Below are 23,256 nucleotides of genomic sequence, written 5' to 3' on the forward strand. Positions count from 1 at the left end.
GATATTTATGAAATCAAAAAAAATTCTTAATCTAAGAGATTTGGTCCCTCCGCCTATACATGTGGTACGGACGGAGTAGAAATTTAGGACCGTGAAAAGGTTGACCTTTGACCGTTGACCTGGTATGTACGTGGAAGAGGTGTTTGGGAGGAGTAGTGCGTAGTCACTCTTCGTCTGCCTTCTGTATAATAATCTCTTCATATCTCTCTTTTAAGGTCGACAATTAACAGGTTCTTGAGAATTCTAACGAGAGAGAAAAATTAGCCATGGCTCTTAGAACAGTTATGAGTAGAAAATCCTTAGGATTAGCAAAATTAGGGTTTAGTAATGCTAGAGGGTTACAAACTTTTTCTCTACCTTATCTTGATTATGACTATGGTGCCCTTGAACCTGCAATTAGTGGAGAAATTATGCAGATTCATCACCAAAAGCATCATCAGGCTTATATCACTAATTACAATAAAGCTCTTGAACAACTCACTGAGGCTACAGCTAAAGGAGATACATCAACTGTTGTTAAATTGCAGAGTGCCATTAAGTTCAACGGCGGAGGTTTGTTAATTTGGGTCTTCTTCAGTTTCCGATTTACAATTTTTTGATCGTCTTTTTTGTTGTGTTTGATGGGATATATGTTTAAAATTATGTTACAGGTCATGTGAACCATTCATTTTTCTGGAAGAATCTTACTCCTGTTAGTGTAAGTTAAAATTCATCTCTATTGTGATTGTGCTAATTATCTTTTGGTTTTATGTTTGTGTAGATTCTTATTTTTGTGATCTGATAGGGTACTCTTTTCTGAATGTTTGACAGCAAGGAGGTGGCGAGCTTCCTAAAGGTTCCCTTGCCTCGGCAATTGATACACATTTTGGATCTTTTGAAAAGTTGGTGCAAAAGGCTAATGCAGAAGGTGCTGCTTTGCAAGGCTCTGGATGGGTGGTAAGTCCATCTTTAGCTTTTCTATGAGTTTTGATTTATTTTCAGTTTGGTGTGTTGCACCCATTATATTGCTGATGAATTGTTACTATGGTTTACATTGCTCTCCCTGTTTTGTGTTTTTTCAGTGGTTAGGTCTGGATAAAGAACTGAAGAAGCTTGTTGTTGAAACCACAGAAAACCAGGTAATGTTAATCCTTTGAAAACTTATTTTTTGGCCATGACTAGAAGCTCATTAAATATTAAACGGTATGATAATATGTCTCTACTATGTGTTTCTAGAAGTTCGAGATAAAATTATTCCAAAGTATTCAACATAAAAGTTAAGAGTTTTTGGAACCTCATGTTTGAATACAGTTTTGGTGAATTGAGAGGGCAAGCCTGCCCATTGTTTAACGCAAATGTCAGGCTTGTGTCTACTCTTTAGCAGTTGTATCTAAGAAGATGCTATGCTATCAACACCATAATGGTTTCACATTACTTCCACCTCCATTAGAAACAATCTACCAAACATAATTATTCTGGCTGTTAAATAAACGTCTATTGATTTGAAGACATCATTTTTTGACAATATGTATATCAGAGTCCTCCTCTAAGGAAATGTTTATTGATGTAGGGTTCTGTGAGATTGTAGGATGCATTGAGAGAATCTAACCCACTAACCCAAAGAAATTTGCATATAGTTTGTTACAAGTTTTTATAGATATTAAGTTTAATGACACGGATAGAATCCTGGTGTTGTCCATAGAGGGTAAGCAAATTGAATGATGATCTATGAGTAGACACTTCAACATAATAGTTTTGACTTGTGAGGAAATCTGGAAGAGAGTAACAAAAGACGAGAGTAGTAGGGTTATTTTGATAGAAGGAGGAATATATTTATATCATGTATGGTTGATGGGCACGCAGAATAAATTGGGCCGACTCTGTAGTGTTCCTTGTACTCATATGATGATATATCAGCCTCCATGTAGTGCTTGTCTGTTGGCACTACCTTGTTTCTTTTCTTATCTAATTAAACCGTAGAAGTAGCATCTAAGCAGTTTCAGTGGCTGAACACGTGTATGGTAGGCGCTGTGAGTAGTAGATCATATGCATTATAACTTAATTGTGTCCTTTTAGGAACTGAAAATATGATTGTCACTTTTTATTTTTTTGTGTATGGTGTTTTCTTTAGTAACTTATGATGCTTCTCATGTGGGTCTTCTTCTTATTATTCTTTTTTTTTTTTTTTTTTGATGGTGATCTTCATATAATAAGTTAATATAGGTGAAGCATCTTTTGTGTTTCTTATAGCTAACTACTACTGTAAGCATTCTGCAGGATCCTCTGGTAACCAAAGGTGCAAATTTGGTTCCTTTGCTGGGCATCGATGTTTGGGAGCATGCATATTACTTGCAGGTAATTTCTGTCAACCCGTTGTTCTCTTTAGCAATATAACTTGTCAACTGTTTTAGACCAATCAAATGATTCAAATGCGGTCAATCATTTCCACATCTGTTATTTTATACAATTGGTCACCATCTTCAAGATTATGGGTTTAATAATTATCTGTTAATCTGCAAAATTTAGTATGACGAGATTCTGTTGACATACAGTACGAAGGATGGACGTAACAAGCATGAAGCACACCTATGTGTCTTGCCTTTTATTTTGTTTCAATTAGTTATTGTTCCTGGTAGATTGATTATCCCTGTACTTGAAATACAAATCAGTTTTGACGTTTGTCTTCATGGTTACCCTGCAGTACAAGAATGTGAGACCAGACTATCTGAAGAATATATGGAAGGTTATTAACTGGAAATATGCCAGTGAAGTTTATGAAAAAGCACTCCCATGATCTGAGAATATATGGAAGGTTACCAAACTGGAAATTTGCTGGTGAAGTGTATGGGAACTAGTCTCTGTTTTCTGTTAAAACTTTCATGTAGTTATGTGGGTCGGATGGCCTTGAATTCTATTGAAAGGATAAATAAGTTGTGATGTAGAGTTTTACATGTACTTGGTGTAATTTGTTTGTTGATTTACTTGAAATTATCCTTCTAGGTTCTGGTTTCCCCTTAACCTGTTTAACGTTAAATGGGAATTTAATACTGTTTCGGAGTTTTTTTTCTTCGGTAATTCAGCATAGCACTTTTGTTCTGATAAAATACTCGTCATGTCAAACCGATCCGTATTTTGGAAAGGAAAAATACCAAAACTAACTAGTTATGAGTTTTGACTTGAGGAATCCCAGTTCGTATAACATTACATTATTATAAGAATCCCATTCCGAGTTCATGTAAGCTACACACATGCATATAAATATGTGGGTTATTGCTCGACAAAGTTTCATCAATAAAAGCCCTGCTCTTTGCTTCTCTCCAGTTCACAGATATTTTTTTTTCATCAAACAAGCTCTGCTCTTAGCCTCTTCCTAGATAGTATCGCCATGCCTTCGGTTCTGAGCAAGAAACTTGCCTTCATCAAGGAAAAACTGTTGAGCAGGAAAAATTGCAACGAATATGACCACTTAATGCCAACAGAAGGAAATAATAACAACAGGATACAGAAAGGGTGTTTCTCGGTTTATGTAGGAGAAGAAAGCAAAAGGTTTGTGCTTCCTATCAAGTATCTATCGTCGTCAAAACTTCAGTCACTCCTTCTCGAAGAACGTTCCAACCACGATGATCAATTCGATTGCAAAGTTGACGGACCGATTAACCTCTGTTGCACTACGGTCGAAGTATTTGAGCGTGTCATCAACAATCTATAACACCACCATTGACGGCGGCTCTATGTTGAACAACAAACAAATTCGGCGGCTCTACGTAGAACAAGAAACAAATTCGACAGCGCTGAAGATTTTAGATTGTTATTATAGAGACAGAGATTCTTTTTTACATGTGAATATGTAATTTTTTTAGTGCATATTTTTTTTTAGAACTTATGAAATATTCATTGTATTTGTAGTTGGAAATTTGGAATAAAGATGATATCTTTACTTCAAAAATTCTTAATGCGTTTGTATATTTGATAAATATAGGTTTTGGAGTTTTAATTGAAGAGAGATTAGAGCATGCATATATAAGTTAATGATGGATATGATTCATTTAATTGGATGGAGATCAAAACCGTATAATCATTGCATGTGATCCTTTGTTGATTAGCAAATTAATCAATAATTTAATAGTGATCACATAATTATTGTGATTAGATCCACGGGCTAAATCTACTAAGATTAAGATATCCAGGAATTACTAGTAGAAGACCAACATGCGACCAGTTTCCTTGTCAAATAATCTTATGCATCCGAAGGGAGGGAGTTCCTTTTATGGCCTTTGCAAAATGAAGCATAACGTGAATATGCAATTCTCTTTTATGGCCCTTGCAAAATGAAACATAACGCAAACATGCAATTTGGTAAAAAGATTGGAAATGGTTTGGTGGTAGTTTTTGGGACCTGAAAAGCCCAAAATGCCCCTTCTGTGGCTCCTTCCTGTTTTACTTCTGAGTCAGACTCGTCAGTATAAGATAATAGGGATGATAATTGTCAATACCAGACTGTATTATGGAAATATAATGTTCATCCAATCCAGAGAGGGAAGGAGATCCGATCACATTGATAGAGTCCATGAAAACAACACTTTCGGTAACTGGCGATGAATTATTAGAGATTGAACTCTTGTCCACAGACTCAGACCGCCGCAAACACAGACTTGTTAGGTCTAAATGTGTTGCCTACTCTGATACCGATTGAAAATGAGAGGGTACCAAGTATACCACCAATTTTTTCGTGCGGCAACCTATTTGGTCAAGACCTAATACGATTTTAAGTAGACCAAATTAATGATCCTTGGACAATATATATACACACATTTTATATCTCTTTCTCTTCACAATCAAAATTTCAAGAAAACAAAGTCCGTGAACCTGATTGTATAGAAGAGTACTTGGACGATCTTAAAAATCAATATCCAAGATCAATCTAGTCGTATCCAAATAACATGATTGGAATTCTGCCAAGTATGGAACTTGTTATCTATCTTTCAAGATACGAATTCTACAAGAACGAGTCTCGTAATCGATCACAATTAATAAGGACTTCTCTACTAGAATTGATTACGTACTACTTGTGTTATTCCTATTATAAATATAAAATAATATAATGCGGAAAAAGAAGAGCATAATACACTAGAAGTTTTGTTAACGAGGAAAGTACACCTGCAAAAAAACCCTGAGACCTCATGCAGATGTGAACACCAAACTGTATTAAGCCGTTACGACACTAACCTACTATAACACTTCAGAATGGAATGTAGTTGCAACCGAATTAACCATCCAAGAAATTCAGTTGCAATCGTGCTTCTTACGTATCTTGAACCTTGCAAGGCTCTACGCAATTGATTCCCTTAGCCGACGTCCTTTACATCCTAAGAGTTTCTTCAGCCTAAGTGAATACTTTTGATGGCCAATCTTCCTCTAATAGAGAAACCTATTTGATTTCCATTTAATCGTATAAATCAAGGCTTGGAAATCTGTTTTCAATAGACAAAACTAGTAAACCTCACAAATCCGGAACACTTACATTCAATTAGCTGAGAAGCCTGGATTATTAACCACCTCTGAAGAACAATCTTAAACCGATTAATTAAGAAAAATTGTAGATGTCTATCTTGAGGAATCATTAAGTCTGAAATGAAGAGAACTTTGCGATTTCTAGTTACCTCGTTCCTGAAAGAGATTACTAAAACCTCTATAACAGAAAGAAGGTCATGATACACGAACTATCAAGATAAAGATAGTCGTACCTGGCTTCACAAATCCCTTAGAGAAGTCTTTAAGTCGTTAACCTAATTATGTTTCTCAGAGGAAACCTAGGTCAATAGAGGGCGACTCTAGCATATAACTAGGACACAAAGTTGTGTGAATCTCTCTATTTATAAACTTTTATGGCTAGGGTTTCTTAGAATTAAAGCTAAGATAACTTGAGATTCAAGCAAACACATTCTCCGTTTAGATGAAACTCTTATTAAGAGTTCATGTAAGCATGTGAGAAGTTTGTCTTGAAATCACATAGAAGAATATACACTATGGTCCTCCATAATAGTTTATAATGATAGTTCATGGAAAGTATTCCATATGATCGTTTAAGCAACACTTTGTTCATTTAACACTTAAGGCTTGAATTATCATACATAACTATAAGGTAATTTAGTGATCATATATGTCTTAGGTGTTTATGAGAGTTGTAGAAATGCTATACATATTCGTGAAAATAGTTCATGAGCATCTTCTCATTTATGTTGTGTAGGTATGTGGAACAATTCGGGTACCATTAGCCAGTTCTTGAATTTAGGAATCCACAATCGCGAATTAGGTAAGTGTACCGTTAGGCTATTCACGAACTAAGATGACCACAACTCGGGTACTAGGTACATGTACTTTTAGGCTATTCACGAATTTATTTCACCACGTTCACGTACTAGGTACGTGTACCGCTAACCCATTCACGAATTCAGGACATTAAGGTTCACATACCAGGTATGCGTACCTTATCGTATTCTAAAATCTATGGTTCACATACTAGGTATGTGGACCTACCCCGAGTCCAGATTTCAGTAAGTTCCTAAAAGCTTCTTTTAATGTTATGAATCATTCCTAATTGCTATGGATATAAAATATCATTTCTTGGGAAATTTGAGAATGATCCATTGCCACAAAATATAGTTCTTGAACAAAAAATTATTTTGAACAAAGATTTTCTAAGGACCTATGAGCATCCATTGCTTGAATCATATTTCGAGATGTTTAACAAGACAATCTCGAGTAAAAAAAATTTCTTTACAATGTTAAATCTGTTAGAGCATTGCTCAGTTGAACTAACAAGTGTTGCTATATCAAGCTTGTTGTCAAATTTAGTTGATCAAAACTATGTCTTGATTTCTAGTCTACAATTAGTCAAGTCTCGGATTGGGATAGAAGTGTGTAGTTGAGAATCGGACATCACTGTGTTCTACGGTTTGAATTCGAAGATCAACCGAAGCTTTTGGATAACTTCTTCAACAAAAGGTAAGTGAAGATTGAACCACCTATTTCTTAATTTATATTCATCCTTTTATCTATGAGACAATGTCGAATGACTAATTAGACTATCGTAAGCATATCAAGAATTTCGAGTCAATTTTATCTTGGTAATATCGTTCTCTAAATATATATGACTAAGCTTAATGAACATTTGTTCATACTTAATGAATTTCGGTTAAGAACAATTTATTTTTTAAAATCTAAATCGTGATTCAAGATTATCATTCGAAAATAGTATGGAACAGTGATATGTGTTATTGATGTTATTTGAGAATGTTTCAAAATGGTTTAAAGAGAAATATAGAACTATTGTAAATCTGGATACAAGACAGCATGCATACCAGTTTCACATACTGGGAAAGCTGTAATAGGTCCGGAGCCGTGATAAGTGCATAATTCATATGGTTTTAGTATACATTACATACTTATTTAAGCTATTATTCTTGATTCCAAGAATCAAAGCGCCGAAGTCCAAGAGAAGTGGAAGAAGTGCGAGGAAAAGGAGCAAAACGCTCAAAATCAAGAGAAGGGCTAAAGACCGATCTTAACTCATTCAAATTAAGGATTTCTCATCACCATCTTGAAGATAATTGAAATATAAAAAGAATTCAAAAAGAATGAGGTCATTCTGAGTTCGGACGAAGAAGTTGTGGCCAAAACAATCTTTTATTGAATACCGAAGACAGTAGGGTACGCATACCCTAGTTCCGAAAATTTCTGCTGTAATTTGAGGTACGGGTACTGGTACGCGTACTTAGAAAGCAGGAAAACGTGTATAAACACCTTGAAAGGCCTAAGGGAATGTTTGGGAACGTTACTTCATATTTTTGGGTCGGGTTCTTGAACCAAACTAAATACTTGAAGACCAAGCAATGTAAACCTATAAAAAGGTATTAGGTCATAGAATCTCAGCTCATATTATACTTTTGTTCTTCATTAATATTTTAGGGTTTACCCCTTTAGGGGGGAACCATGTAATTGTGTAATCATGAGAAATTAAATCCTTTGTTGATTAAGGATGATTTCAGTGTTCTAAGCGTGAAGCTTTATTAATAATACAAATCTATTGGGAGTTTTTTATCATCATCGTTTGTTTTTACCATATCTAGGGTTTATGAGTGATTCTTATATTGATTTGGAGTGCACGCTAGATTGATCTATTAATCGATCTATGACTAGTAGAAGTTACGAGATAAGTAATCGTCGATTAACTCTCTATACAAGTAGAAATCGCGAGACCTTACAAAGGGATTCTTTGCAGCAATCGTGTATGAAAACAACACCAGCAAGTAATCCTTGATCTAATATTTTAACTACTGGGATCAACCTAAATTCACAAAGCTTAAGGCGTTCGATTGGATTTCACCTTGAGTGATCTACTACTTGGTGGTTCGTTGGATATAATCTGGTAGTCGATAACTTCCGTATCCAGTGATTGAAGGAGTTTTGGGAATAACACTGATCTAGCTGTTATTCTATGGTTGGTGATGAATGGTTCTTACGAACAATAGATAAGTATATTAATCCATCTATCGCTTGGTAACGGCGAAGGATTCCTTGATCATATCTCTTTTCTTCTTTATTGTCTTTCTATTTATCTTACAACCAAACCCCCTTTGTGATTTACTTTATCTTGCTGATCAAATAACCTAACAATTACACAGCTCTCTGTGGGAATGATCTCTTACTACCGCTATATTACCAGTTAATTAGTGGGAAATATCTTTATTAATTTGTTGCATTAACGACACGCATCAAATTTTGGCGCCGTTGCCGGAGAGCAGTTGCTAATTGATTTGTTATTTGTTTAGCTTGTTTTTAATTTTGTTTTAAATTTTTTATTTTTATTTTCTCCTTCTTGTGAGTCGTCATGTTTCCTTACGGAAATAACATGTATGGAGCACAAGATTACACATACAACAGTGGTAATCAACATGGTTTTCAATCTCATTCATATGAAAACTACCAACCATCCTATGGGCATAATCAAAACCAATCTTTTGGGTATGATCAATATCCTACGGAACCTTATGGATATTCACATACATATCCACAACCTTATGACGGGTATGTAAGTGAACACTCACAGGGATGGGAGGATAGTTATGCTTCTAATCGTTTATCTCCTGAACTTGAGCAGAAGTTTGATCAGATTATGCATTATCTAAAGGCCAGTATTTCCACAGTGGAGTCACTCAATGAGTAACTAAGCGCGGAGAACAATATGTCAACCGAATCTTACTTCAATATATCTAACCAAACTCCTGATCGTATTTATGACCATTCACCTATTCAAAAAGGGGATACTTGGTCTGGAAATAATGTGGTGAGTGAAGGTATCGGTTTGGATGAACGTCTTGACCAATTCCAAGTGATGGAACAACATCAACAAGGGCTCCATACAATTGAAGATAAACAATATGAGCAACTTCAGGAAATTCAAAGGCGTACAGAGAACTTAAAAATACAAATTGATCAACTCAATGAGACAAGGAATGAAGAAGTTTGGTCTCAAAGCCAAACTGAATCCGAAATTCCTATGGATGACGAAGATTCCGATGAAGATGAACAACCTTTTGAAAGTCCTTTCAACAATGATACGATTATCCCAACTCCGGATCATAATAACGATCATTCGCCTATTCAAAAGGAGGAGATTGGGTATGGCATATCTATTGTTATAAATGGTGTAACGTACTCAAACGGAGAAATTAGGAGTTGCATCAATGAACTAGACTTTTTGGGGGAAGATTCCGATTCCGATAGAGAGGTTGACGAAGAAATTGAGATTGAGAATGAAACCAAATTGATTAAAGTCGTGGAAGACCCAATTGAGCTAGATAAAAATAGTTTGATAGAGGACCACGATATACTTGAGGTAAATAATTCATTGGAGATAATTAACGAGGATCCGGTACAAGGTTTGTCTAATCCTTTGCATAATTCTATATCTATTGATCCTTTTCCTCTAATTGAAGTAACTTCTCAAAGAGTTGTTAACCCAACTTTTAAGAAAATACCTCACTTAGGATTGAAGTTGTGTGCTTCAAAATTTTTAACGGATTATTTTGCTTTTAAGTATCCACCACTTGATGTGTTTGATTCGAGTATTGTGCAGATTCACCAAGCTGAGGAACATTTTGAAGTTCCCGAATTTTATGTTCTCTATCCACTTCCGAGTATAGAAAGGACCAAATGTGGGGAAAACTTCAATAAAGTGATAGCTTCAATATTTATGTTTTGTGCTAATGTTTTTGTGAAGCTATTATTTGAACTGCAGATTGCCATTAAGGATTACCAAATTTTCAGATTATTGGTGTACGGACGATAACAATAACGTCGGGCTGACGACGTTAAACCAAGCACTGCGTGGGAGGCAACCCATCGGTTTTGTATCTCTATCCCTTTTATTTTTAGTTTTCTTAGTTTTCCATATCATATCTTGCATTCCCATCTTAGATTTTACAAGTCCTATATCTATAATGAAAGTTTTGACGAATTCTCGTTAGAAAATTCTGACTGCGCAGTTGTCACTAAAATAGCTCTCGAGACTTCATACAGAGTCCGATTTGAGTGGTTGACCCCAAATTTTAAAGAGGACAGACATACCTTTCTTTTCCAAAAAGAAAATATTAATTTGAAGTCTGTTAAGTTTGACCGATTGTCCTGGACATTTGAGTTTTGGATTTTTCCAGAATCTTTTTCATATTGCATGTCTGTCAGTCCGGAGGCCATAAAAATCAAACCGTTTATCGAAACATTGTTCCCTTTTGAAAACTTATAGAAAAGACGTAGGCGAACAACTTTCGTTTATGATGTTTTTCCTAGTTACCTACCCATTGGTACGGTTTTCGAGTTCTTCAGGGAAGTTATGTCAGAAATCAGAGTTTTCGGTTTTGAACATTGAGGACAATGTTGAGTTTAAGTGTGGGGGAGTAGTTAAGCATGTTTGGTTTGCTAATAAAATAAAATAAAATAATGATAATACTCTTTGATTTCTTGCATTCTTGAGACTTCATCTTTTGGAGTTAATTATGAGCTATTTAGGATGACACTTTATACCTTTTAAGGTTGAAACAGTTCTTACGGCTATAGATTGAGTTCCACTTTATCGTTTTAAAATCCTTAAATATATATGTTCATAATTGAATGCGAAACTCAGCTATGGTAGTCATTTTAAAGAGTCATCCTCGCAATTAATCATTACTGAATCACTTTCTTTTTATTTTTGCAGTTATATGTTTCTCTAAAGTGATTTGGTGGGATCCTGATACTGCCGTGGATGTTGTAGCAAGATAATCATTGGTTGAGCACATAAAGCCCCATAGACAATTGTCTTACACTCATAAATAGTGAGCCGAAAAAAAAAGAGAAAAAAAAAAGAGAAAAAGAAAAGAAAAAAGAAAGAAACATATATATAAGGCTCCTCTTCATTTATCGACACTAATAAATGATAGGTCCGGAATTGCGGACTAATCATAGTCGATGAAAATAAAAAAATCATATCATCATTATATAGCAAGTGAAAAATACTATTGATGAGATTCTTGACACTTTGATAGCAGTATGTGTGAAACGTTGTCCCTGTCTCCGTCGCCTAAGCAAGCGTGGAACACAGGATCCAAGGCAACTATCATGTACTTGCTGAAAAGGAACATGCGCTTAGAGTATCTAATCATGTGGTCGAGTTAAATGGGTGCTTCTATCAACTATTGTGCTATAAATAAGAATCCTTTGACGACATTCATACAAGTATTGTGGGTAACATCTTTCACTTTAGTCAACATTTGTACACTTCACTTTTCTATTTCCATTTTCTTATCTATCCATGTGATTTCAGTATGCGAGTACTGTGACAAACGTTGTAACAAGTACAATGACTATCTTAGTAGAGTTTTGCAATCAGGTTGAATGACACACGTAAATAAATACTTATGTGTGATAATTGGAATGTATGTGGGATGTTTGCAGCAAAAGAACTTACGCAAGCTAATTATTTGGATTTCTACTTTGTGTCTATCCTTAGTGGTTCTTCCAAGGCGATAAATTGTAGTAGGTTTTGTGGGTATACCTCTTGTAAGCCCTCACGAGATTATAACTCGTCCACTAGGGACACCTAGGGGTTTAAAGGTCTGTTATTCATGCTAAGAGTAACCGTATCCTCACGACATGGAGTTGTTGTATTTCGGATTAGTCTTATTTAGTTTGCTCTAGGACTAGAAAAAGATAAGTGTGGGGGAATTTGATAAGTGCATAATTCATATGGTTTTAGTATACATTTCATACTTGTTTAAGCTATTATTCTTGCATGTATTCGTATTATTACTATTGTTTTCTCTTATTTATCTCAATTAGGTGAATCATCCAAAAAGGAGCTACAAAGTTCTGAAAATATCTAAGAAGAGAATTATTCCAAGAATCAAAGCGCCAAAGTCCAAGAGAAGTGGAAGAAGTGCGACGAAAAGGAGCAAAACGCTCAAAATCAAGAGAAGGGCTAAAGACCGATCTTAACTCATTCAAATTAAGGAATTCCCGTCACCATATTGAATATAATTTAAAGATAAAAAGAATTCAAAAAGAATGAGGTCATTCCGAGTTCGGACGAAGAAGTTGTGGCCAAAACAAGCTTTTGTTGAATACCGAAGACAGTAGGTACGCATACGGGTACGCATACCCTAGTTCCGAAAATTTCTGCTGGAATTTGAGGTACGCGTACTTAGCAAGTAGGAAAACGTGTATAAACACCTTGGAAGGCCTAAGGGCATGTTTGGGAACGTTACTTCGTATTTTTGGGTCGGGTTCTTGAACCAAAATAAATACTTGAAGGCCAAGCAATGTAAACCTATAAAAAGGTATTAGGTCATAAAACTGAGCTCATATTATACTTTTGTTCTTCATTAATATTTTAGGGTTTACCCCTTTAGGGGGAAACCAGGTAATTGTGTAATCATGAGATACTAAATCCTTTGTTGATTAAGGATGAATTCAATGTTCTAAGCGTGAAGCTTTATTAATAATACAAATCTATTGAGAATTTTTATCATCATCGTTTGTTTTTACCATATCTAGGGTTTATGAGTGGTTCTTAGATTGATTTGGAGTGCACGCTAGATTGATCTATTAATCGTTCTATCGCTAGTAGAAGTTATGAGATAAGTAATCGTCGATTAACTCTCTACACAAGTAGAAATCGCGAGATCTTACAGAGGGATTCTGTGGAGAAATCGTGTGTGAAAACAACACCAGCAAGTAAACCTTGATCTAAGAGTTTAACTACTGGGATCAACCTAAATTCACAAAGCTTAAGGCGTTCGATTGGATTTCACCTTGAGTGATCTACTACTTGGTGGTTCGTTGGATAGAATCTGGTAGTCGAGAACTTCGTATCCAGTGATTGAAGGAGTTTTGGGAATAACACTGATCTAGATGTTATTCTACGGTTGGTGATTAATGGTTCTTACGAACAATAGATAAGTATATTAATCCATCTATCGCTTGGTAACGCCGAAGGATTCCTTGATCATATCTCTTTTCTTCTTTATTGTCTTTCTATTTATCTTACAACCAAACCCCCTTTGTTATTTACTTTATCTTGCTGATCAAATAACCTAACAATTACACAACTCTCTGTGGGAATGATCTCTTACTACCGCTATATTACCAGTTAATTAGTGGGAAATGTCTTTATTAATTTGTTGCATTAACGACATGCATCAAGCCGCAGTACATGTACCCAGTACACGTACCAGCGTAGCTGTAGTTCGGCAACAATTTTTTGGTACGCATACCCGGTATCCATACCATAAAAAGTTTGTTGCTCGTGAACCTGGTACGTATACATAGTATGCATACCGTAAAAGAATTGTTGGTTTTGAAAACAGAGTGGTATCCGTACCCGTTAAGCAAACAGGAAAAGTACTGCGAGTTCCTGAACTAGTTTTTATCTTAAGGGTACACATACCCGGTACATGTACCATGACAAAAATAGTCACGAACAAGGTAGAATACACGTACCTGGTACACGTACTTTCCATGTCGAATATTTTCATATGCACAAAAATTATTTCTGTGAGATAATTGGTGTTTGAATAAATCTCTAAAAACACTATATAGGAGTGAATGATGATATTATAACCTATGGTTGTGACTTAAGCTTAAAGTCTTAAGTGTTATATGAAAATTATTAAGCTCATAATTCAATTGGCTAGTTTCGGCTAACCATCCATGAAAAATGTGTTTATACACGGTTCAGTTACGGTTCATCCTAACCGGAGTGTATATCTTGGTATGTTAATCTCATTTCAAGATTCATCTAACATGGATATTGTTTGCTCGGTTGTAAATCTATCTTAACTTAAACCTAAAGCAACATGTACTTTGAAAGTCTATATAAGGGAATACCTCAAGCAACTGGGGTTTTTGAATCCCTGACACTATCTTTGTGTGTCCTAGTTGTAAACTAGAGTCGTCCTCTCCCTCAAACCCTTCTAGGGTTTAACGACTAAAAAGATTTCACCCAAGGATTCGTGAAGCCAGGTCCAACTATCTTTATCTTGATAGTTCGAGTATCCTGATTTTGTTTTGATTGTTGAGCTGATCACTAAAACAAGATATATAGAAATCATAAAGTTCTCTTCGTCTCAAACTTTGTGATTCCACAGGTTTAATACTTGTAAGGTGGATAAGAATCTAGGTTGCTTTTCGGGAGTCATAAGACCGGATTTTGAGGTTAGCTAGACTTTGTCTATTGCTATCGATTTCTAGTCTCACCTTGATGTACGATTAAAAAGGAAATCAAATATAAGCTTATCTGTGGGAGGCAGATTGGTTTAAAGATTTCAATTGAGTTGAAGCAAGTCTTAGGCTGTTAAGGACGTCAGCTAAGGGAATCAATTGCGCTGAGTCCTGCTGGGATTCAAGTGGCATAAGGAGGGAGACTGTAACTGAATTGTTGTGAGTGTTTAATTCGGTCTCAACTACATTCTATTCCGAAGTTATTTGCAGTAGGCTAGAGTCTGTAGCGGTTTAATACAGTTTGGTGTTCAATCTGGACCAGGTCCCGGATTCTTTATGCGTTTGCGGTTTCCTCGTTAACAAAATTTCTGGTGTCTGTGTTATTTCTTTTTCACATTATATTGTTTATATTTGTAATTGAAATATCACAGGTTGTACATAAATCAATCAAAGTAGATACATTCATCCTTGTTTGTTTGATACAACTTGATTGATTCTTGGATATTGATATTTGGAATCGTCCAAGTACTCTCACATGCAAATCAGGTTAACGGACTTGTTTCTGTAAACTTTATCATTGTGGGAGAAAGAGATATAACTCTGAATATTATTCCTTGATTGAGATTCATTAAGTTGAACTCTCAGAATTGTATTTAGGTTTTTCCATATAGGTTTCCAATCTCCAATCTTCTATCTTCGAGGGTTATTCAGTGATGTCTGGTACTCAACTACCAACCTCTAAACCTAGTATGAGACTTAAATTTATTAGATTAGAAATCAAGTTATAATTTTGTACATCGAACATCGACAACAATCTTGAGATAGAAAAACTTACGAGTTCGACAGAGTAGTGCTCTAAAACTTTTGAATGATCATATATGAATCAAATTTTCACACACCAGAAGACACTGATATAAGTGTCGTTTCTCCCTGATATGAGTCAGTTAAACTTCCCAGATTCCCAATACTCATGGCTGACATTAGTCTAAAAAGTATGCTCATGATACATATGACTTTTATCCAATTTCAAATGGAATTTTGGAAAAAGAGTTTAACTTCCTTCGTGTCTTCCTCCATGAAAAATTAAAGTCATTAAATCTTGATGACACGTTAACTAAATTGGTTATAGGTGTTAGAGCATAGCTCGGTTGAACACACCAAGCGTTGGTATGTCAAGTTTGGTTGTCATATTTTAGTGAACCAAAAATCATTTAAAGAGACGCTTGATTATTTACTAGAGTCAACTTCGTATAGATTTACTAGAAAGTTATCAGGATATGAGACTTACAAGTATTACGTGAAGACTTGAAGAATGTGAAGAAGTAAGAAGCTACAACGACGACATCATCCTTCCTCTTGAGGTTAGTAATATTTGACTTGAACTGTTTCATTCTTAAAGTGTCTTTCAAGTCGTGCATATTGAAAACATAACCGCGAAGCTGTGAATGATTATACTCTAGCTAGACATAGTATTAAGGAATCACAATACGAAGTATAACGTCTATCTTTTGAACTTCGTATATAAGACATCGACATAATCGTATGAATGCTATTGTGATTATGTATGGGTATGGGTGAAGATTTCGTCCTAGGAAACAATGTTTTACATTCGTTTAAAGGAAGTACGATTCATAAACTTGTTTTATGAATCGATAGGGAAATCGCTAGGCTTATTGGTATCGTTATTCATTGCAAATATTTGTGTGTGTTTAGTACAACCTCTCATAACTTGTTTATGTATCTTGGTAAAATTATTCACAAGGCGTGACTTTTGTATTGGTATGACTTTTATTAGTGAAACCGATCTTAAGTAATCACCTGAGATGGTATGATCGATTTGTTGTAATTGGTATGACCAACTATAGACATTGGGGAACCGATCCTAGTAAGAGGTGAAACCGATCATAAAAGGGGAATCGGTCCTTGTAAGAGGTGCAACAAGTTTCTAGTTATTGAGGAACCGATCCTATGAACATGTGTACCAAATACAAATTAGATACCATATATATGTGGCAACCGATCCCAGTACCTAGTCAACCAAGTTTTGGTAACTAGTGTGACTAATTCTAGTACCAACATAGAGGTAGAACCGAAACTTGTTTTGGTAGAACCGTGAAACCCATGATTTGTGATTTGATAGGATAATCAATCACATAGTTCTTGGAAGTCAGATGAACCAATTCTAAACTTGTTTGGAAGTGTGGAAAATCGGTTCCAAGATTGTAAATATGAAAAAGGATTTACAAAGTAAAGATGTCGACATACTTTGAACATGTGCAGTACCGCTTATCTTTTATTTTTCAAAGATATTCCTTAATAGCTAAAGGAGAATCCCAGATCGAAATAAATTGAGAATATTTTAATCAAGGTTTTTAGTTTTATATGCTTTTAATTTCCAGCAATTAAAATGCATATCTTTAGAAAATAAAAATTGGTAATGTGCATTTACTAATTTGAGATTTTCTACTGATATTTCAGTCAATATTTGGACAAAGAATTTCCAAGAATTATGAAAACCGAATTTGGAAATATATTGCATATATCGAGAATATTTTCGGTTTTGGAAATTCCTTGGTGTCCAAACTTCCTTGGTCTATAAATATTGAAGTTTGCATTTCGAGCAAACTAATCCTTAGAGCCAGCAAAACTACCTTGTTGTGTTGTTACTGGTGGAGTCGTCTATTCGTAGAGGAAAGTACCTTAATTAGGCGAAATCTCTTACGACCGCTCGTTTTAAAGACTTCTTTGGGATTGGGAAGCTCTACGAGTACCGTTGGTGGGAAACTAGATAATTGCATTTTATTATTAGTTTTCGATTGATTTGTTGACTAACGGTTGTTGAACTTTGATTGCACTTAGTTTGTTTATGCTTGAGAATCTTCTCTTCTGATATAAGATTCCCTCAAATTAGATCGAAGTTTCGACGGGGATTTTTAGACTGTTTGTAGTTCTAAAGACATCTTATGATAATCCATTGTTAACAGATTCCGTTATGTGTGTGATTGATCACAAGTGATTCAGGTTGATTGTGTGCAGGTGTTTATTGAAGATCTAAGAAGATTTGAAGACGAAGAAGATTTCTGATTAGGGTTCATAATCTTTGTTGTGCACAAAAATTGATCGGCTGGGGATCCGACTATAATCGGTTTATCTTTGTGATAGATTTTATTGATTAGTTGAGTAGATCGACATCAATACAATTCTTTGTGATTCAAAGTATTGATTGCATAGTCTTAACAATTACTTTGGTAGTTGTTTAAAAGATAGATCTAAGGACCTGACAAAGGAGTTTATTGGGATAAACGGAAGAGCCTTTTGTCAAACTCATATCACTTGTTTGAAAAGAGTTGTTACTGAAAATATTTGTTTCTCCTTTACTGTTTGGAATACGCACCAAAGGAATTATTCCAAGTGTGTGACTTATTGCAAGTTGGAGGCGCATGGATACAAACGGAACTAGGTGAACTATATGTTTAGTTTCTTGGTCTCAACTATACGAAGTTGGTTTATATTTTGTATAGCGTCTTAATCCTGAGAGTATTCAATTCTAGACAGGGTCCCGGGGTTTTTCTGCATTTGCGGTTTCCTCGTTAACAAAACTTGCTGTATCTTTTACTTTTCTATTTCCGCAATTATAATTGTTTTTATTATAATTAGAAGTAAAATACACAAAAGTTAGTTCCTAGTTACTTGATAGCAATTCTATTGTGTTTGGTTAAGTCTGAACCTTTATCAAGTAAACATACTTTGTTAATGTATTGTCTCGATCTTGTATCCATAGTCAATCACACAAGTTATCTTGTTGTCGTATTGTCTCGATCTCGTATCCATAGACGATCACACGAAGTGTGAACCGATTAGTTGTATTGTCTCGACTCAGTCCATAGACAATCACTTTTGGAGAAAGGACTTATAGGTGGAATTTTTTTAGATTGAGGTATATTTGGGTACCCTCGTCTTTTCAATAGGTTCATTCAAAACCAAATTTAAAATCAAGTCTTATAGGCTGGATCACACAAAACACAGATAATTAGATCTTTTCTTGTTTGCCCGCTCTAATACCAATTGAAATGATGAGGGTACGAAGTACACCACTATATTTTCGATATTACCTTATGTAATCTAATTCAGATAAGTACTGTAAAGGACATCACTCTTCAATAAGTTAACACTGGGTATATTGAACAAGTATCGAAACCGTACCTAACTATTAAGATCAAAGCCAAGTGTTGGATTAACATACTAGTGCATTTAATTTATTATAACTAAAAAAACAAATTAATACGAAACGAAAGTAAAAACACATAACATGATTTTCTTGACGAGGAAACCACAAATGCAGTAAAATCCCGAGACGTAATCCAATTCTGAATACTCTCAGAATTAAGCCACTATACAAAGACTACTAACAACTTCGTATAATTGGATCAAGTAAACCAACTCCAAGTTACGTAGTTATTTCAGTATCCTTGCGTCTACTACCAATCAGGTTAATGCACGTGAATCCTAAGATAGAGTCCACTACCTTAAGTTGCTTCACTCGATGTGAATACTTCTAGCACTCAACTCTTTTGGATCGTATTCCGAAACAGTACAGGAATAATGTATCACTGACCTCTCTATCAATTTTAAGAACTAAATTAAAGATATATTGTTGAGTTATACAAAGTCTCTTCCTTTAAAATGTTTAAACTCCTTTTTATCGGTTTAGATCAACCAAGGTCTAAATATCGAGATAATCAAATCTTAGTTTGCAATCTATTCAAAGTAGATATCAAAGGGAAATACAAAGAGATAGATCGCCGACCTCCACAACAAGCTATAAAATGTCTACCAATATTATTAGCAAGCTTTTCGGATCCTAGTCAATCAAGTGTGCACGAAATATAATCACAAAGATCAGAAAAAAAAAGTTAGAAAATCGTCTTGTGTTCAATGTACCTGCACAAATAACTTATTCCATTGTGATCGATCACGCACAGAACCGAGTATGTTAATAATGGATGATCACAAGCAGATCTTCAATTCTAAAAACAGATCTGAACCTTGTCGATCCTTAATCCAGTTTGAGTGACCTTATATTAAAAGAAAAGATCACAGCTGTAGTTACCTAAAATATGAGAGAGGTAAGAAGTGGGATTCTATGGTTTCTGAAAGTGAGTTACGGGAGGTTGAGCACGAACAATGCTTCAGTCACAGGGAAGAGATTTAAGGCTAGTCTTAGGGAGGGAATCATATGAATAGAGAGATCAGAGAATTCCAGGGTTTGAAGAAGAATTGGTCTGAGAGGTTACGAGAAAGATGATCATAGCTTGGAGAAATAGATGAAATATTTATAGATGAATTCTCAAATCTCAGGTCGGTGAAGATAAGGATTGCTTTCCGTGCCGTGTGGAGCAATTTTTCTGTCTCTTCAGGAATAAAGATAAACTAGGTTGAGTTTATCTCATTATTCCACCGCCTTTACTCTCTTCTACAGTGAGAAATAAGCCAGGTATTTCTCACACGTGCCATAGACCGCAATACCAAAACCCTAATTGTTATCCCCTCATTTGTGTGAAGCTGAGTCAGCCTTTGTGATGATATGTAGAGAGAGAAATATCCTCTTTAGCCGAGTTGGCCAAGATAGAGATATATTATCCGATCTGTAAGAATGACTAGGATGAGTCATGTGAAAAGGCATGAGATGCCTCAGAATTCGTGTGGAGAGTCTGGAAAGAAGACTCGATTCCTACATGAGGCTCGTGCCTATCATGGAGAATATTCAGCCTTGTTTGTGATTTCCCGAGATATTTGAATCTCTCTGAGAGTTTGTGGAGAGATGTGAATCTCTTTGTGTTTCTAAAAGAGATGTGAATCTCTTCGAGATTTTGCAGAGAGATGTGAATCTCTCTGAGATTTTGAAGAGAGGTTTAAATCTCTCCAAGATTTTGCAAAGAGATGTGAATCTCTCCAAGATTTTGCAGAGAGATTTGAATCTCTCCGAGATTTTAAGGACAAATCAAAATCTCTATGAGGATGTTAGAGCATAGCTCGGTTGAACCCACCAAGCGTTGGTATGTCAAGTTTGGTTGTCATATTTTAGTGAATCAAAACTCATGTTAAGAGTAATTTGATTATGTACTAGAGTCAACTTCATATAGGTTAGCTTGAAAGTATTAAGATTTGAGACTTTACAAGTATTGCGAAGACTTGAAGATGTGAAGAAGCAAGGAGCTACAACGACAACAATCATCCTTCTACTTGAGGTTAGTGATATTTGACTTGAACTGTTTCATTCTCTAACGTATCTTTCAAGTCGTGCATATTGAAAACAAAACTGCGAAGCATATTTGAACTATAGATAGACATAGTATTAAGGAATACAATACGAGGTTTATTGCTTAACCATTAAACTTTGTAGATAAGACATCGTCATAATCATTTGAATGCTATTGTGATTATGTATGGGTATGAGGTGAGGATTTCATCCTAGGGAACAATGTTTTACATGTGTTCTAAGGAAGTAAGTTCATAAACTTGTTTGTGAATCGAAAAGGAAATCGCCAGGCGTTATTGGTTTTGTTATTCATTGCATATATTATGAACAACCAATATGTGTGATTGAGTATAACCATTCACGACTTGTTGTGTTCTTGGTAGAACTATTCACAAAGGTTTGACTTATGTATTGATATGACTTTTATTAGTGAAACTGATCTTAAGTAATCACCTGAGATGGTATAATCAGGTTTGTGATTTTATGTCTGACCAAATATGGGAAAGGGGAACCGATCCTAGTAAGAGGTGCAGTACATCACAAAGGGGAACCGATCCTTGTATAAGGTGCAACAAGGTTTATAGCAGAGAGGGAACCGATCCTATGGACATGTGCAACACGTTTTTAGGCAAAGGGGAACCGATCCCATGGACATGTACAACACATATAAGTTAGAAACCATATATATGTGGGGAACCGATCCTAATACCTAGTAAACCGAATTTTGGAAAGCTAGTGTGACTATGCACAATACTAACATGGAAGGTAGAACCTAAACTTGTTTTGGTAGAACCGTTAAACCCATGATTTGTGATTGAATGTTATTTGATCAATCACATAGTTCTTGAAAGTAAGATGAACCAATTCTAAACTTGTTTGGAAGTGTGGAAAATCGGTTTCAAGGTTGTAAGTGTGAAAGAGAACTTACAAAGTTAAGATGTCGACATACTTTGAACACGTGCTATGAATGTTTATTTCTTTAATTGTTCAAAGTTATTCCTTAATAGCTAAGGGAAGAGAATCCCATGATAGAAACATAAATAAGTTAAAAATCTTTTAATTAAGGTAATTAACTTCATTTTTAGGAAAATAAGAATTAGTAATGTGCATTTACTAATTAGAGATTTTCTGAGAGATTTCGATCATTATTTTTGGACAGAGCATTTCCAATAATTATGAAAACCGAATTTGTTCTTTAATGAATATCTTGAGAATATTTTAGGTTTTGGAAATTCCTTGGAGTCCAAACTTCCTTTTCTATAAATACTTGAAGTTTGCCTTTCTTGCAAACTAATCCTTCGTAACAACAAACTTCCTCTTTGTTGTGTTGTTACTGGTGTAGCCGCCTATTCAGAGAGGAGAGTAACCTAATTAGGTGAAATATCTTACGGCCGCTCAGTTTAAAGTCTTCTTTGGGATTGAGAAGCTCCACGACTACCGTTGGTGGGAAACTAGATAATTGCGGTTTATCTTTGTTTTCATTGATTTGATTGACTAACGGTGGTTGAAATTTGATTGCACCTAGTTTGTTTATGCTTGAGAATCTTCTCTTCTGATATAAGATTCACTCAAACTAGTTCAGAGTTTCGACAGGGATCTTTAGACTATTGTTAGTTCTAAAGACGATCTTGTGATAATCCATTATTAACAGACTCCGTTCTGTGCGTGATTGATCACAAGAGATTCAAGTGATTGTGTGTAGGTGTTTATTGAAGATCTAAGAAGATTTGAAGACGAAGACGATATTGAAGATTTCTGATTTGTGGGTTCATAATCTTTGGTTGTGCACAATACTTGTTTCGGTAAAAGAGGATCCAATTAATAATCGGTTTATCCTTGTGATAGATTGGATTGATTAATTGAGTAGATCGGAATCAACACAATTCTTTGGATTAATAGTGTTGTTGGCTTAATCTTAAACGATTACTTCGGTAATTGAACATAAGATAGATCTAAGGACCTGACGAAGGAGTTTATGTTAAGATAAACAGAAGAGCCTTTGTCCAACTCATATCACTTGGTTGAATAGAGTTGATACCAAACATATTTGATGTTCCTTTACTGTTTGGAATACGAACCAAAGGAATTGTTCCAAGTACGTGACTTATTTATAGGTCGGAGGCGTGGGAATACATACGGAACTAGGTGAACTATAGGTTTAGTTGCTTGGTCTCAAATATACGAAGTTAGGTGTAATTTTGTGTAGCGGCTTAATCCTGAGAGTATTCAATTCTAGACAAGGTCCGGGGTTTTTCTGCATTTGC

The 23,256-nt window shown here is 35.3% G+C and overlaps 1 protein-coding gene across 1 annotated transcript; it reads left to right on the forward strand.

Moving 5' to 3' along the window:
- The first annotated feature begins 201 nt into the window (after positions 1-201).
- LOC113310714 (superoxide dismutase [Mn], mitochondrial-like) lies at positions 202-3,051 on the forward strand. Its single transcript, XM_026559466.1, has 6 exons — positions 202-552; positions 651-697; positions 811-936; positions 1,062-1,118; positions 2,257-2,334; positions 2,681-3,051. The coding sequence occupies exons 1-6, from the start codon at positions 267-269 to the stop codon at positions 2,771-2,773; spliced, it is 687 nt and encodes a 228-aa protein (XP_026415251.1). The 5' UTR covers positions 202-266; the 3' UTR covers positions 2,774-3,051.
- Positions 3,052-23,256: the final 20,205 nt, after the last annotated feature.

The sequence above is a fragment of the Papaver somniferum genome, chromosome 9 (genome assembly GCF_003573695.1).
Source record: "Papaver somniferum cultivar HN1 chromosome 9, ASM357369v1, whole genome shotgun sequence".
Classification (NCBI taxonomy): Eukaryota; Viridiplantae; Streptophyta; class Magnoliopsida; order Ranunculales; family Papaveraceae; genus Papaver; species Papaver somniferum.